Source organism: Pollachius pollachius, assembly GCF_949987615.1.
Source record: "Pollachius pollachius genome assembly, chromosome: 7".
Lineage (NCBI taxonomy): Eukaryota > Metazoa > Chordata > Actinopteri > Gadiformes > Gadidae > Pollachius > Pollachius pollachius.
The window spans coordinates 21,195,318-21,210,317 of record NC_136940.1 but is presented as its reverse complement, the minus strand read 5'-3'; the positions used below and the strand labels follow the sequence as shown (position 1 = coordinate 21,210,317).

Here is a 15,000-nt window from a genome sequence, read left to right as displayed (position 1 = left end):
CTGTGGCCACAGCAGCAGCAGCTCCAGCACCTGTCTCACCACGCCCCCGGCATCCCCCTCACGCCCCACCCGTCCGGCCTGTCCCTGGGGGCCGGCAGCTCGGGGCTCCTGGCTCTGACCGGGGCCCTGGGGGTGTCGGCCCACCTGGCCTCCAAGGACGACCGCAACCACCTCGACCCAGAGCACCTCCGAGGTAAGCCCCAGGAAGAGCAGCCTGTGGGTGGCTGTTGACATAAAACGCTGGAATAATGTTATTTTTTTTGGCCAATGTTTGACGGAAAAAATATCCAGGGACGAGGCCGCCATGCGACGCAGACACGTGTTAACGAGTTAGTTAGAGGAGGTCGGTCTCGCCAGTGTTATGAATGGAGACCAAGCCTGGGAGGTCAGAGGGAAGTCGTGTTCAACTCGACCCTTTTTGCTGTTTGTTTGTTCTTGCGGATATTGGCGAGGACATACAAGCGCCAAGAGGCGATCTGTCTGACTGTCGTATCGTCTTTGTATGAAACGTATTGGTCCGTTTTTGTTGGGTTAGCCGGAGCTTCTGGAGTCAATAATGTATAATAATATTAATATTGGAGTTCTGTCGAATATATGAAGCACACAATAGCATGAGAATGACTGCAAAACAATAGCATTGCTCATAAGTCCCAGGCAAATGCACAGTGAGTTGGTAACTGAGTTTAAGAACTTTCTGTGCTCAGTATGTGCCAACCTAGAGATAAAGGTAACCTGTTGGCATTGAATGTGAATGCCTTCATTTACACTGCTTCCATTCTGCAAACAGATGTGCTCAGGGCAAGTGTGTAAACGTAGAGCAGATACAAGCCTGCTGAACCTGTGAACCTTCCTTCACCCCAACAGAATAGCTGAGCTCCCATAGGGAGAGGGAGAGAGAGAGAGATACGGGGAGAGAGATAAAGGGAGAGAGAGTGAGAGATACAGAGAGAGAGACAGAGCGAGACAGAGAGACTGAGAGATGAGCCCTAAAGAGACTTATTTTTTTTTCATTCAGGGCCCTGAAAAGAAACAAAGTATAAAAGAGAGAAAAAAAAATAGGGAGACCGACTATAAAAAGAAAAGCCTGAAAGACGGGAGATCAATGTGAGCTTATGATTATATGTCTTTATCGCTGCGCGAGTGCACGGCGCCTGTCTCTTCCCCCGTGTCGGACGCGCACGTGTGTGTGCGTGTAGGTGTGCACTTCCATCCGCACGGTGGTGGGGGGCACGGACAGCGGCAGATAGCGGGCTGTTGAAGGAGACAGCGGAGGAAGACTGAGAGCTTTGTGTGGCAGGGGATCAGAAGTGGAGGGGGGGGGGAGGGGAGGGGGCTAGTATCGGCAGGAGGGATGCGATGAGAGAGAGGAGAGAGAGAGTTGAATCATGCACAATAGAAGCCCTGTATCTTTATGAGAGAGGGGGCGGTCATAGTTCAGTGTGACCTTGGCCGGCTTGGGAGTTTTTTCTTTTTTGTTGTACTCATTAACGGGACTGACGTCAAACTTTCTCTCCTTTTTATCCTCACATCTCTCCCCCTCTCCCCCTCTCTCCCCCTCTCTCCCCCTCTCCCTCTCTCTGCTTTGTCTCTGGCTCTCGGATTCACTCTCTTTCCCTTTGCTTTTTTTCTCGCCTCATCCCAGAGGGAGCACCCAGCCGAGTAAGTAACACAATGTGCTCGTGTGTGATGTGTGTGATGTGTGCATGTGTTTGCGGTGTCTGGGCTGTATGTGTGTGTGTGTGTGTGTATACAGGTGTAGAGGCTGTGTGTGTGCTTTTCTGTGTGCATCCGTGCAGTAGTATGCCGGCATGTGTTTGTACAGGTATGTGTGCGTGTGTGTGTTTGTGTTGGTACAGGTATATGTGCATGTGTATGCCTGTTTGTGATTGTTTGTGTACAGGTTTGTCTGCGTGTGTACCAGAGTGTGTGTGTGTGTGTGTGTGTGTTCAGGTATGTGTGTTTGTGTGTGTGTTGTGCGTATATACAGGTATGTGTGTGTGTGTGTGTGTGTGTGTGTGTGTGTGTGTGTTTGTGTACAGGTAAGTGTGTGTGTGTATGTGTGTGTGTGTACAAGTATGCGTGTGTGCGTGTGTGTGCCTGCGTGTGTACACATGGGCGCGCCAGTGTGTGTGTGTGTGTGTGTACATCTGTCGGCGACAGTGGTAAACCGTAATGGGAAACGTAGCAGTGCTATGAAGTGGTCCGCTGAAATAGAAAAGGCAGAGAGACTCTGGCACCTGGCTAGCAGCAGCAGCACAACTCAATGCCGCCACAACGTCACCGCCCCAGTGCACAGTACAGAACACCTTGGAGCTTTCAAGGATTTCTATATCACCGTCAGAGACATGCTACCCTCTCCCCCAGGCTCATCCCTGGGTCTCTCTCGCCTCAGCCGCTCCGGAGAGAGGTTAATGTTTCAATCAGCGCAACACTAGGTAGGACGTACTGTGATGGCAGTTAAGCACTGCCTTGCTCAACGGCACTGGCCCTAACCCACACGATGGAACAGAGGTTATGAGATTTGATTAGGAATTTGGGGTTTTCCAGCAGGAATCCTAGTTATTCCCATCACCAGGTCCCCTTCGTCAATTTCATTATGAGTTTGTGCGCTCGTTACGAGAGACGTTTATGCAAATGGTGTTGACCGTAAGCAAAGGTCAGGAATAGTCCAGTGATTAATTTTTCACCGTCGTCCTCAAAGCTTTGGTCTCCCCGGCTCATAATGTTTCGGGGGATTTGATTTGGTGAAATGTAATTATCCAACGTAGAGCAATTTGTTTAATCATGGGACATTTTAATTTTGTTGAGTGGTTACCAGCAGGAATATTGAATAACCGAACTAAACCAAAACTGTAAAAGTATGCTCATTTGTCCATTTTGGATTAATTGGATTGGATTGAGCTTTTTTAATTTTGTTTTATGAACTGCACAAAGGGTGGGGACGTACAAGGGATTATTAGGATAGTGTTGCTTGTTTATCTGTCTTCCTTGCCTTGTTTAATCACCCTTCATCCAAGACAGTCCATCGCATCGCCAGTTGGCTGCCGCCCTTAGTAATGTTCAAGGCTAATTGAACTCACAGTAATCAAAGTACTTTGAGCGGCAAAAACTTAGAACAAAATATAAAAGAACCAAAACAAAAACATCTTACCATGGGGTGAGCTATAGGTATGTTGACATCATTAAGAAGGCCAAGTTTACCTCAAGCACATGCAAATATTCAACTAAAGCCAAACTTTAGATCAGCATTTCCTCATTTATATCTCATGAAGCCGTCATGTTCCTTCAACACAGCCGCTAAGGTATACGGTCTACTAACCCCTGCACAAAGACTTCAATGTAAACAGGCTGATTTAATGGCAATGGAAGCCTGGCTGTCTTCAGCTATTTCTCCCTGTGACCATGGACTGCCAGACTCTATCAAGCTCGCACATTCATATTCAGTACCTGTACTGGCCAGACAGTTTGCCTTTGGTAGAGTAACTGTGGGGGAGCATCAGAAAAGAGAAAATAATACAAAAGAAAGACCATTTAAAGACAAGAGACGAGGGAAGAAAAAAAGAAAATGGAGGAAACAAATGTGAAAATAGACGGGGGAAGGTTATTAAAGTCTTTATCTTTTTTTGTTTTATTGCAGAAATGATTTAATGCCGTGACGGCCTAGCCCGTCTGTATCCCCAGTGAAACTCTTAGCATAATTTAATTGCAAAACACAACGTCAATTGTTAAGCAAAAGGAAAAAATATTTCTCTCCAGGGTTCAGGCCTGTGCCAAACTTAACCAAGCATCGCGGTGCGACGAAGGGTAGGGCGGGGGAGCACATCAATCAGCATTTGTATTAAAGAAGAGGGTGGAAAAAGGGGTTCAGCGCTAGCATGAGGAATTTAAAACAGAGGGGAAGAAAAGGACAGCAAACGGCAGTCGAGGAAGACATGAAGGGATGGGGGGGAGGGCAGAGGCTGAACCACGCTGTGGTTCATTGTGCAATCTTTTTATTTCTGTGGGTTTTCCTCTGTCCGTCTGCTGTGTTACCTCCTGTCCGTACACTCAATTAGTTCCTGTCTGTCTGCTATGTTACTTCCTGTCTGTCCCCTTGGTTACTTCTTGTCTGTCCACTGGTCACTTCCTGTCTGTCCCCTTGGTTACGTCCTGTCCGTCTGCTATGTTTATTCCTGTCTGTCCACTGGGTTCCTTCCGGTCCGTCTGCTATGTCACTTCCTGTCTGTCCACTGGGGGACTTCCTGTCTGTCTACTATGTTTCTTCCTGTCTGTCCACTGGCTTACTTCCTGTCCATCTGCACTGTAACCCAACAAGGAAATGTAATACATGACGCGATTTAAAGAGGGCCGAACTCATTCCGAATAAATGCGAAGGCAGCTTTTATTGGCCCTTAATGAGAGCCGTATTTTACCTGGACACCGCTGTGTCGGGGGGGCAGAGGCCTAATTAGCTGTGGCCGGTGCGTTCTCTGTGAGGTGGCTCGACCCACGCTTACGTCGGCGGGATTCAGGGCGTGATGGCGGGAACAGCTGGTTAACTAGTTAAGATCTTCCCGCTCTTTATTGGGACCATGTTTCATGTTAACCTCCTGAGATCACTAGGAGGATGTGTTTGTGTGACCATGTGTGTGTGTGTGTGTGTGTGTATGACCGTCTGTGTGTGTGTGTGTGTTACCATGTGTGCAAGTGAGTGTGGCTGCATCTTTGCACGTAAGCGTGTTCAGTATGTGTGTGTGTCTACATCTGTGTGATGGCTGTGTTGCTGTGCGTGTGCATGTTGTTAATGGCTGGTTCCTGAGCTAATATCTGCTACCTTACAGTGATGTTGTGTGTGGGTGTGTTGATGGATCGTTTTTGTGTTACGTGGTTATGAAAAGATAGGTCACACATATTGGTGACCTAAGTGTTTCATGCACATCTAATGTTTTTTATAGATTGGTTTAATAGTATCTTTGTGTGTGTGTGTGTGTGTGTGTGTGTGTGTGTGTGTGTGTGTGTGTGTGTGTGTGTGTGTGTGTGTGTGTGTGTGTGTGTGTGTGTGTGGTTCAGTATATGTGATTCTGGCTGGCTGAGTTGTAGTGTTGTTTAATCCTCTCTGTCTCTCTCTCTCTCCCTCTCGCTCTCTCTCTTTCTCTCTGTCTCTCGCTCTCTCTCTCTATCCCTCTCTCTCTCTCTCTCTCTCTCTCTCTCTCTATGTCTCTCTCTCTCTCTCTCTCTCTATGTCTCTCTGTCTCTCTCTCTCTCTATGTCTCTCTCTCTCCCTCTGTCTCTATCTCTCTCTCTCTCTCTCTCTCTCTCTCTCTCTCTCTCTCTCTGTCTCTCGCCCCCTCTCCAGAGTAAGTCGGTGTCCTCGACAGACAGCCAGCCCGTGGAGGAGCGCCAGGGCCCGTCAGGGGGCTACTCCTCCTTGCAGGGAGGCGCGGAGGCCAAGAGGAGGCGCTGCGACGACAAGGATTCCCTGCCTCCCCACTCCTATGTATGTCTCACCACTGCATGTATCTGTGTGTGTGTGTGTGTGTTTCATTATTGTACTTATATTTGCTGTCACATTTGCCGTGTCTTTATGTGTCTTCGCACCTGTTTGTGTGAGCGTGTGTTAATGTGTCCTTCTGTTCATCTCGGTTGGGGGGTAAGGGTGAGGGGGGGGAATGTGGAGAGGGTGACTAGACTTTTCCAATTGTCCTCGTGGTATGAGGACCCGGGGACGACCTCACCGACGAAATCACGGGCCCCTCGGTGGAGCCTGTGATGTCATCAGCCCCATTAGGGGGCCTGTTTGATTTGGACTCTCTCGTCCCGGGGTCTGCCAGAGCCGTAATGGATTCCACCGCACTGTCTCAATTTGGAGTGACAAGTGTTTTAGGTCAGTCTCTTCCATGGCTACATTTATAACACCAAACACAATTATGATCCCCTGTAGTGAATTAGCTTTCCGGCTGATGTATTGTAGGCCGTCCGTCCGCCCCTCAGGTCTCAGTGTCACAAAATGTCTTCTGATGGGTGATAGAGCGGGACGGACCGGCCAATGTTTTAAAGGGTTTGGCCCAGTTTGTTAAGTCCTGAGGTTGATTGATGACCTCGTCTATGTTGAGTTGTACTGTATATAAGCCAATGATATTGTTCCAGCTCACCCCGTTGTCACGGTGACGACACGTTCCAAATTTGGACAGTTGGCGAACAATTGACCTCCATTAGATTCATGTTCAGCAGCTCCAAACTTTCTTTTGTGCAGCAAAAGGTAAGCATGGACAAACTGCCCAGGCAAGAACCAACCAGAAATTAACCACAAGTTTCCAATTTTAGACTCTATGTTTTCTTGCCATGCATGCTGACGGACCTAGAGAACGGACGCACACAGTTTGAATACTGTGCATAGATATTGGCTGCGCTTCAGGCCGTGTGAGTGCGAGAAACATATTCAAATAACTAAAGAGGTTAAGTGCAGGAGGTTGTCTCTTTTTAACCGATTGGAACGTAGCAAAAGCATTCTGTGCTCACACACCACTGCACATTCTCACTGACTCGGAGACAGAGACTGAGAACCCAGCAGTTAGGCTACCTGAATGTTAAATGTCCTGTTCATGCACTGTTGTGAATTTTGAATTTTGAACGATGGATTCTGTATTGCTTCGTCCCAGTGGTGAAAAAAGTGAAATCTGGGCTCAGTTGACAAGTCGATTTCAAGTCGATTCATATTACCAGGAACTGAGCACTTCATTTTGAACCAGAAGTGAATGTGTAGGCTGCGTCCCAATCAGTAAAAAATAAACCCTTCCACTTACTCACAACTTATTGAAATAATGCTTTGTGCTCCAGAATTCCAGACTTATCACGCTACCTTAAACACAGCCACTATCTTCTCACCGAATTCTACCTGGGTCGTGCCTAAGTCTGTGAGCATGCACAGTGCATGAAAACACAGAATGGAAACTCAGAATGGATTCGTTTTTGTTCTTGTTACGATTGGAGAAAACAATCTAGCCAGGGCAGTTCACATGCACTAACAAAGACAAAGAAAAAACAAAGATAGGCAGCTAGAGGGAGCTGCAAAATACTCGGTTGTAATAGGATGGATGTCAATGGCTCCCCAACTGCCCCCTTTCAGAACGCACATACACCACCAGAGGGGGGGGGGTTTAACGAAACTCATGTCTGATTTACATCTCGACATTGTCTGTGTCCAGATGTAAATCAGGCTTGATTTATGTGAACCCGGGGTATTAACAAACCGTCCAAATCGTTTAAACCCCGAAAGTCCCTGTGGTTAGACTGTTAATTGTGGTCTGGTTGAAACTCATTTGCTAGCTGGACACTTGGCCAGGACAATCTTGGAAAAAGGACAGATCCCGATTGAGAGCTTAACCTAGTCCCACAAGGTTAAAGGAAATTTACAAACCTAACTCCAGTGGATGGTTATTTCTTCCTCTAGCATGGTGTCCATTGTATCCTATCATCATGCTGTCATTTCATATCTCTATATCTCTGTCAGCCTCTTGTCGTCTTCCCCTTCCCAGCATGCTCTCTGTCTTTCCGATGCAGTTCACCTGGTTCCCTCGGTGTGTCCAAACGGACACATAGTCGTGGGTTAGCTCCGTCTCCGGCGCTGTGTAATTAGGGGAGAGATGTCTGATGCCATTCGCCCCGCTGATGTCAATAGGAATATCAGACCATGATCACATCAAAAGCGCTGTTGCCATGGCAACTAAGTGCCATCGCTGTCAACCCCTGTGCCCAGAAAACAAGAGCGAGCGAAGGAGAGGGACAAAGAGTGATAGGAGAGCAGGACAGAACGACAGAGAGAGAGAGAGAGAGAGAGAGAGAGAGAGAGAGAGAGAGAGAGAGAGATAGAGAGAGAGAGCTAGTCCAGTGCAGCTATGGTATCTGTGTGTGTGGTGTGTGTGTGTGTGTGTGTGTGTGTGTGTGTGTGTGTGTGTGTGTCTGTGTGTGTGTGTGTGTGGGTGGGTGTATCTGAGTATTTGAGGACCTATAGCTCATCTGAATGGTGTGCGGCTACAACAGCAAAACGAGCAGGCTCTGGTATCGACATATCGATCTGTCCGTGTGTGTGTTTTTGTGTGTGTCCGTTTTCAGTATTTGAATCCCTTAGATCAGTTATTTGATCATCCTCTCTCTCTCTCTCTCTCTCTCTCTCTCTCTCTCTGTCTCTCTCTCTCTCTCTCTCTCTCTCTCTCTCTCTCTCTCTCTCTGCCTCTCTCTCTCTCTCTCTCCCCAGGACAGCGATGGAGACAAGAGTGAAGATAACCTGGTGGTGGACGTATCCAACGAGGTTTGTGATCGCTTCATCTGTAATCTGTCTCCACATCCAAACACATACCTTAATGCACAAATCATGTGTTACAGTTTCGTCAAAATATCATACTGCAGATTAGTGATGCAACGATATATGCGTTATCCTGCTTTGGTCTGGGAGAATATAGGCCGATATAATTCCATCTAGTCTAGGATCCAGCAGCCCCGATATGTTTTGCAGAACTACTGGAATCCCTACAGTAGCCAGCCTACACAGTGTTCATTTGAAACCTTTACAAAGGCTATTTTCCTTTTTTTTCCGTTTGAGTTTGTGTTCACTGTTAATATCCCATTTCAAGCTGACAGATCCCTGCTTCCAGTGGCAAGATTAGTCTAAACAAATACAGAGTGAAAGAATGAGAAAAGCCGAGGTCATCCGGATTCAAGCTCCTCTGCCAAAATGTATGAGACTAGGGATGCAGCAGTAAATGCAGCATGTAGCGTTGCTATTGATAGATGGTGGGAGTATGGACAATATAATTATAACTAGCAATTCAACTTTAGTCCCATCAGTGCTGTGTTATATTCTGGTGCGCCAACTACTCAAAGGCAAGATTAAATAATGGTTGACCTCAAATCTATGCGTTTCCCCTTTCGGATATTTGTGGAGATTCAGGTTTTGAGTGAGAATATCATCCTATTTTACCGAGGGTCTGTATGTCAGTGGGGATGTGTTGGGGGGGCAACGTGACCCCGTTCTCCATTGCAGGACGACGTGATCTTGGCCCTGGGCCCCTGCGTCTCTGTCCTTCTCCTCGTTAAAAGAGGCCATGTTTATACTCCTGCGTTTACACTGGACCCATTACCGGCCCCTATTTCTCCCAGAGAATAACACTTCACTTCACACTGACACACACACACACGTTCAGAACACACATGCACACACACACACACATGCGCAGACCCACACACGCCCACGCACGAACACAAACATACACACACACACACACACACACACACACACACAGGCACACACTCACGTACACACACTCAAACACACAAACACGCACTCACGGACACACACCGACACACACACTCACGCACACACTCACGTACACGCACACACTCACACACTCACCCACTCACGTCCTAACTGCATTTGAACCTTCTAACCTTGCAGGCCTGCCCACTTATTCTCCATGAAGAGTGTGTAGACTGCCATCACGGAAAATATGCTTGACCATCTGGCGAAATGGAAATATTTTAAGCATTTATTGAAACAGATAGGCTTTGAGACCACGCACCTCATAGCTCCACACATGGATATGCAGCAGTTATATAGTACGGTAGTCACTGCGTAAGACTGTGTAATTGAAATGGTGTTATTATGCGTGGTATACTATGTTTGCGTGCATGAGTGCGTGTGTGTGTGTGGGGGGGGTTTGTATGTGTTTGCAGGGGCGTGAATGTGCGTGTGTGTGATTGTGCATGTGTCGGGTAGAATGTTTATGCTCCCCACAATGTGTTGTTCCTTAAAAACGTTTTACGGTGTGTTCAAAAGAGAGTTTCTATCTCCGCCCTTCTCCAATCTGATATTGCTCTCAAAGGAGCAATGTGGTACTGTAGAAAAAAGAACAAGATGACAAACATTGGTAATTGGAGAAAAACAAGGGGTTGGTCTCTACTGTGTGTGTGTGTGTGTGTGTGTGTGTGTGTGTGTGTGTGTGTATTGTACTGAAATGTAAATGTAAATGTGTGTGTGTGTGTGTGAGAGAGTGTTTGTGTGTGTGTGTGTGTGTGTGTGTGTGTGTGTGTGTGTGTGAGCATTTGTTTGAGCATGTGTTTATGCATGTGTTTGCATACGCATGTGTGTTTGTTTGTCTGTGTGTGAGTGAGTGTGTGTGTGTGTGTGTGTGTTTGGATACGCATTGGTTTGTGTGTGTGTGTGTGCGTTTGGAGGATATAATCCTGGCTACTAGGAGGCGGATGGACAGATCTCCTTTGAGTTATTATCAGCTACACAGTTTTTTTATTATTCTCTGCTGAACTGTGTAAGTCACAAAACAATCACACACACACGCTCGTGCGCCATGCCACATACACAAATATGTAAATGATCAAATCGACCACTGAACGGAAAAAGGCGCACACATTCGCACAGATACACATTAAAGTATGTGCTTCTTTCTCTTGCTCCCCCATGTGTTTCCGAAAGCCAACCCTTTTCTCCATTCTCTGTTCAAACTCCCTAGAACATTCCCTCCATTATTCCACGCTCTCGTTTACTCTCTCCTCGTCCTCTGTCTTCATCTATCTCTCTTCCCCACTCTCCATCTTGCTCTCTTCTTTTTTAGTTCAGCCGCAGTCTGCATCATTTTAATGTATGCAAAGCTGTTGATGCCCCCCGGAATACTTTTTGTTCCTTAAATACTTTCACGCTGGGTCCCAAAGTGTGTTTTATCTCCGCCCTTCTCTATTCTGATAGTGCTCACAAAGGCAAAATCTGGTACTGTAGAAAAAAGGAAAAAGATGACAAATATACATGAGCAGTGTTCATGGCGTGTTGCCCTGCGCGAACAGCAGTGTTTTATGGGCGTGTCAGACTTCCTAAATGTCTGTGTTGGTCACCGAGGAAGCAGTGAGCAGTGCTGACTCCAGCATTGCTCTGCCCCACGGGGAAAAGCTGCTGGGACGCTAGTAACACATACACACTGAACTGTAGCACCGCATACACACTGTAGGGTAGCATCACATACACACTGAACTGTAGCATCACACACACACTGAACTGTAGCCTCACATACACACGGTACTGTAGTATCACATACACACTCTATTGTAGTACAACATACACACTGAACTGTAGTAGCACATACACACTGTAGTGTAGTACCACATACACACTGTAGTATCACATGCACGCTGTGCTGTAGCATCACATACACACTGAACTGTAGTACTGTACCACATGCACACTGTTTTGTAGCACCACATACACACTATGTTCCAGTCGACAAATGTATGGCTTTTTACACATGACGCTTCTGTGCCGTCTCCAGACGAAGATCCCATTGGTCCACGGCAGACGCCAACGCCTCAAAGCCCCCAACACCCAAACACTGTCTCCTCTCCCACCTGTTTCTCCCCACCCCTGTAGGAGCCTAACTCTCCCATCGGCAGCCCCCGCTCTCCCCATGGCAACGGCCTGGACCGCGCCCCCACCCTCAGGAAGGAGCTGCCCGGCTCCCCTGGCCCCAGGGACAGGGAGCCCCCCTCCTCCCCCAACCCACGCAGCCCCACCCCGGGGAAAGCCAAGGACCCCGGGCAGGTGAGTCGGAGGTTCACCCCTCCCGGTGTGAGCACCAGCCAGCCCCCCACCCTACCCTCACAGGGCTGTTCCCCCGGGAAGGCTGCAGCGCTCTGCTGACTGGGTCATTTCAGCGACCAACTTTGCTTTATTCTAATTTTGTGCTACTTTTTGGTCAACAGGATTAAGTGTGCAAAATGCCCCGGAAATGTCACGGATGGGTTCTATGCGAATACAGAGGCTAGAAGGAAGTTAAAGGACAGATCCGGTGTTAAATGGATCTGGGATATGTTTGGTATGATAACGAGTTGGAACGTTCGTTTTGGCGCACAAAAACCTCGAATAGACGCATTCTTCAGTTGGCTGTTTTCAGTCAATTCTATCAAAACGCTATAAACTCGGAACGATAGGGGCATGTGTTATGGTAAAAACTAAATCGCTAAAAACAAGATGGTGTCGACGGGTGAACTACTGATGGTATTGTGTGAATAAAATGTCCTTTTTAATAAACAATCTGTACACTTACAAAGTCATCAATGCCTCGTTTTATATGTTAAGACCCTTATTATACTACCAAAGAAGTGTCGGGCTACTTCTAGCCTTTTAAGTGGTTTAAAATAGCGATTTAGTTTTTACCATAACAAATGCCCCAATCGTTCCGAGTTTATGGCGTTTTGGTAGAATCGGCTAAAAACAGCCAATTTAAGAATGCGTCTATATGCGCTTTTTTGCTCCCAAACGAACGTTCCAACTCGTTACCATACTAAACATATCCCAGATCCATTTTACACTGGATTTGTTTAATGCATTTGTTGGGTTCTGTTAGTCAAATCAGCCAATCGGCATTTCAGTAACTTGATGACATGGTCAAAGTCAAAGTCAGCTTTATGGTCAGTTCCAAAATATTTGCCAGACAAACAGAAGAATCGAAATTGCGTTTGTCTCTGACCCACGATGCAATAAGGATTATGAGTTTAAAATGAGTTAAAATATTTGGAAAGTATACAAAAGGCTCAATTTATTCATGATCACTCAAAATGTTATGTGTATTGTATTCTACGGTTGTCTTGGGTGCGGTTGTTACTTACCGGGCCACCCCTTAATAATCTGTTCTTATCAGGTTATAAGAATTGTCAAATTCAATGGCACGTATCATTTTTGTGTATTCTAGACTATGTTTTTTGTCGTATGGAAATATTCCTTTACCTATATAAAACATAACTGATGCTGTAAATTAAGGAGATATGTTGTACTGCTTATATCACATAGCAGATCCCAGCAGATGCCATGTATAATTAAGTTGATCCGTTATTATCTTAACTTTCCTTAACTTAACATGCATTTTCCTTTTTTTTTTTTTGTTCCGCTGTATAAAACCTGAAAAACTCAATAAATACAATGTTAAAAAAAAAAAAATTCAAATAAAATAAGTCATATTTAAAATAAATGAATTCGATAGTCATGCCTCGGTCAGTAGATTTATATTTTTCACCATATGAATGATAAGCAGGCATGGATCATATGTTAATCATGGCATGTTTTACAGTGTACATGATTTGTGTTCTCTGGACAACACCAGATGGATAAGTCTCAGTCCCCACTGTCCAAGTCCGGGACCCCGTCCCCGTCCCACCGCGAAGCCCTGACCCCGGGGGGCCCCGGAGCCCCGGGCCCCAGCACCTCCTGCCTTCGCCTGGTCAGCAAAGCTGCATCAGGGGCCGACCCGCTGGGTGAGACACACAAACACACACACACGGACACACACGGACACACGCACGCACACATACGCACACGCACATAAGCACACATACACACACACACATGCACACACACATAAGTTCAGACAGACACACACAAGCACGGACACACACACATACAAACACACACACAGACACACACACATAAAAGCACAGACATATAAACAGATACAGGCATTGGACAAATACACATGCGCATACACAAGAGCAGACACACACACCTGAACACAGATTGATACACACACATACACATTAGCACAGACGGACACACACACTCACAAGCACAGACAAGTAACCCAAACAAACACACATTAGCACAGACACGTGATACACTCACTCATTCACACACACACACACACACTGACACACACACACACACACACACACACACACACACATTCACAGAAAGCAGACAGACAGACACATGCACATACAGATGCATAAAACACAACCACAATAATATCAGGGGTGATCGAGGCCAAACCCTCTTGTTTTCAAATGAAGGATTTGTCTCTTGGACTGTGTGAACGCTGCAGCCAGCAGTCAGTCCTTAAGCATCAACAGAGTGTGGCGGGCCACTAGGGAGGAAGTGGCTAATGTTAATTATCGCCCCCGGCTGTAGTCATAGACAGCAACACTTGTTGCTCCTTGGGGCTTATCAGCACATCTGCCCTCCTCATCAGCTTATAAAAGAGATTGAACCCCTTGAAATATCTACATATTTTTTTGGGATTCTTTCTTAGCAGAATCTTTTTTCAAATGACTTTGTCTCCCCTCGTCAACTTTGCTCTAGTTTGAAGGAAGGGAAACCAAACTTTCAATAGGGTTGAAGAAGGCTAGCCGTGACTGTTGAATGAATGCTAACTCTCACCCCACTGTCCAGACTTCTGTCCTGCAATTCCCTGTATCGTTTGACCCCCCCCCCCCTGTGTTTAATATACTAAGTTATAGTCTTTATGATATACCGTCGGAGCAGAGCTGATCACATAATGAGCTTCGGGTCGCTCATGATACGGCCAGCATTAATAATTCACATAATTCATATGTTTCAAAATAGATGGATTCACGGTCCTAAGAGCTGCAGTTTGATTGATACAGTTCTCATTTTTTCAGTTAGACACCCCAAAATGAATTATAGTTCCAAAGACGCTGGAATATGGGAGTTGATCATGCTCTAAAACACACACACACACACACACACACACACACACACACACACAGCAAGTGACCTTTGACCCACGACCTCTCCGATCCCTCAGTGACCTGGTGTCTGTCCTTCTCTTCTCCCTCCATCCTCCATCCTCCCTCCCCCCCATACCACCATCACCACGTACACCCCCCCCCCCTCCCCCCCCGTAGCTCTCCGTAGCCCCCTGTCTGTACCCCCTGGTTCGTACCCGGCTCACTTTGGGGTGGTGTCCCACGCAGGGCTCAACGGCGAGCTGGCCAGCCCCGGGGGGTTCGGCGGCGCCCTGACGCTCTCCCCGCAGATCAGCGCGGCGGCTAGCGGCTACACCCGCAGCCCTATGGTGAGTAGCAGCAGCGGGTGGGCCGCCAGCCGGGCCCCAGGGCACCTCGGGGGGGGCGGGGGGGGGGGGGGGGGGGGGGGGGTACTGATCGCAGGTCAGCGTCGCATGGCGTGCACGCATTTCGGTTTGTCCCACCTGGTTCGGGCCGGTTCTGTGT

General features: G+C 47.1%; 1 protein-coding gene across 3 annotated transcripts in view; it reads left to right on the top strand.

Annotated features, from left to right (window-relative positions):
- Positions 1-15,000, top strand: part of tle2b (TLE family member 2, transcriptional corepressor b) — a 71,516-nt gene that overhangs the window by 47,429 nt on the left and 9,087 nt on the right. The window contains exons 7-13 of one of the 3 annotated variants that reach the window (XM_079739108.1): positions 16-193; positions 1,643-1,659; positions 5,336-5,476; positions 8,234-8,287; positions 11,408-11,578; positions 13,137-13,287; positions 14,674-14,843. In XM_079739108.1, coding sequence (XP_079595234.1) covers positions 16-193; positions 1,643-1,659; positions 5,336-5,476; positions 8,234-8,287; positions 11,408-11,578; positions 13,137-13,287; positions 14,674-14,843 — 882 coding nt within the window. Of the gene's footprint in view, positions 1-12; positions 194-1,642; positions 1,660-5,335; positions 5,477-8,233; positions 8,288-11,407; positions 11,579-13,136; positions 13,288-14,673; positions 14,844-15,000 lie in introns of all 3 variants that reach the window. The other 2 variants (XM_079739109.1, XM_079739107.1) reach the window with 2 other exon arrangements.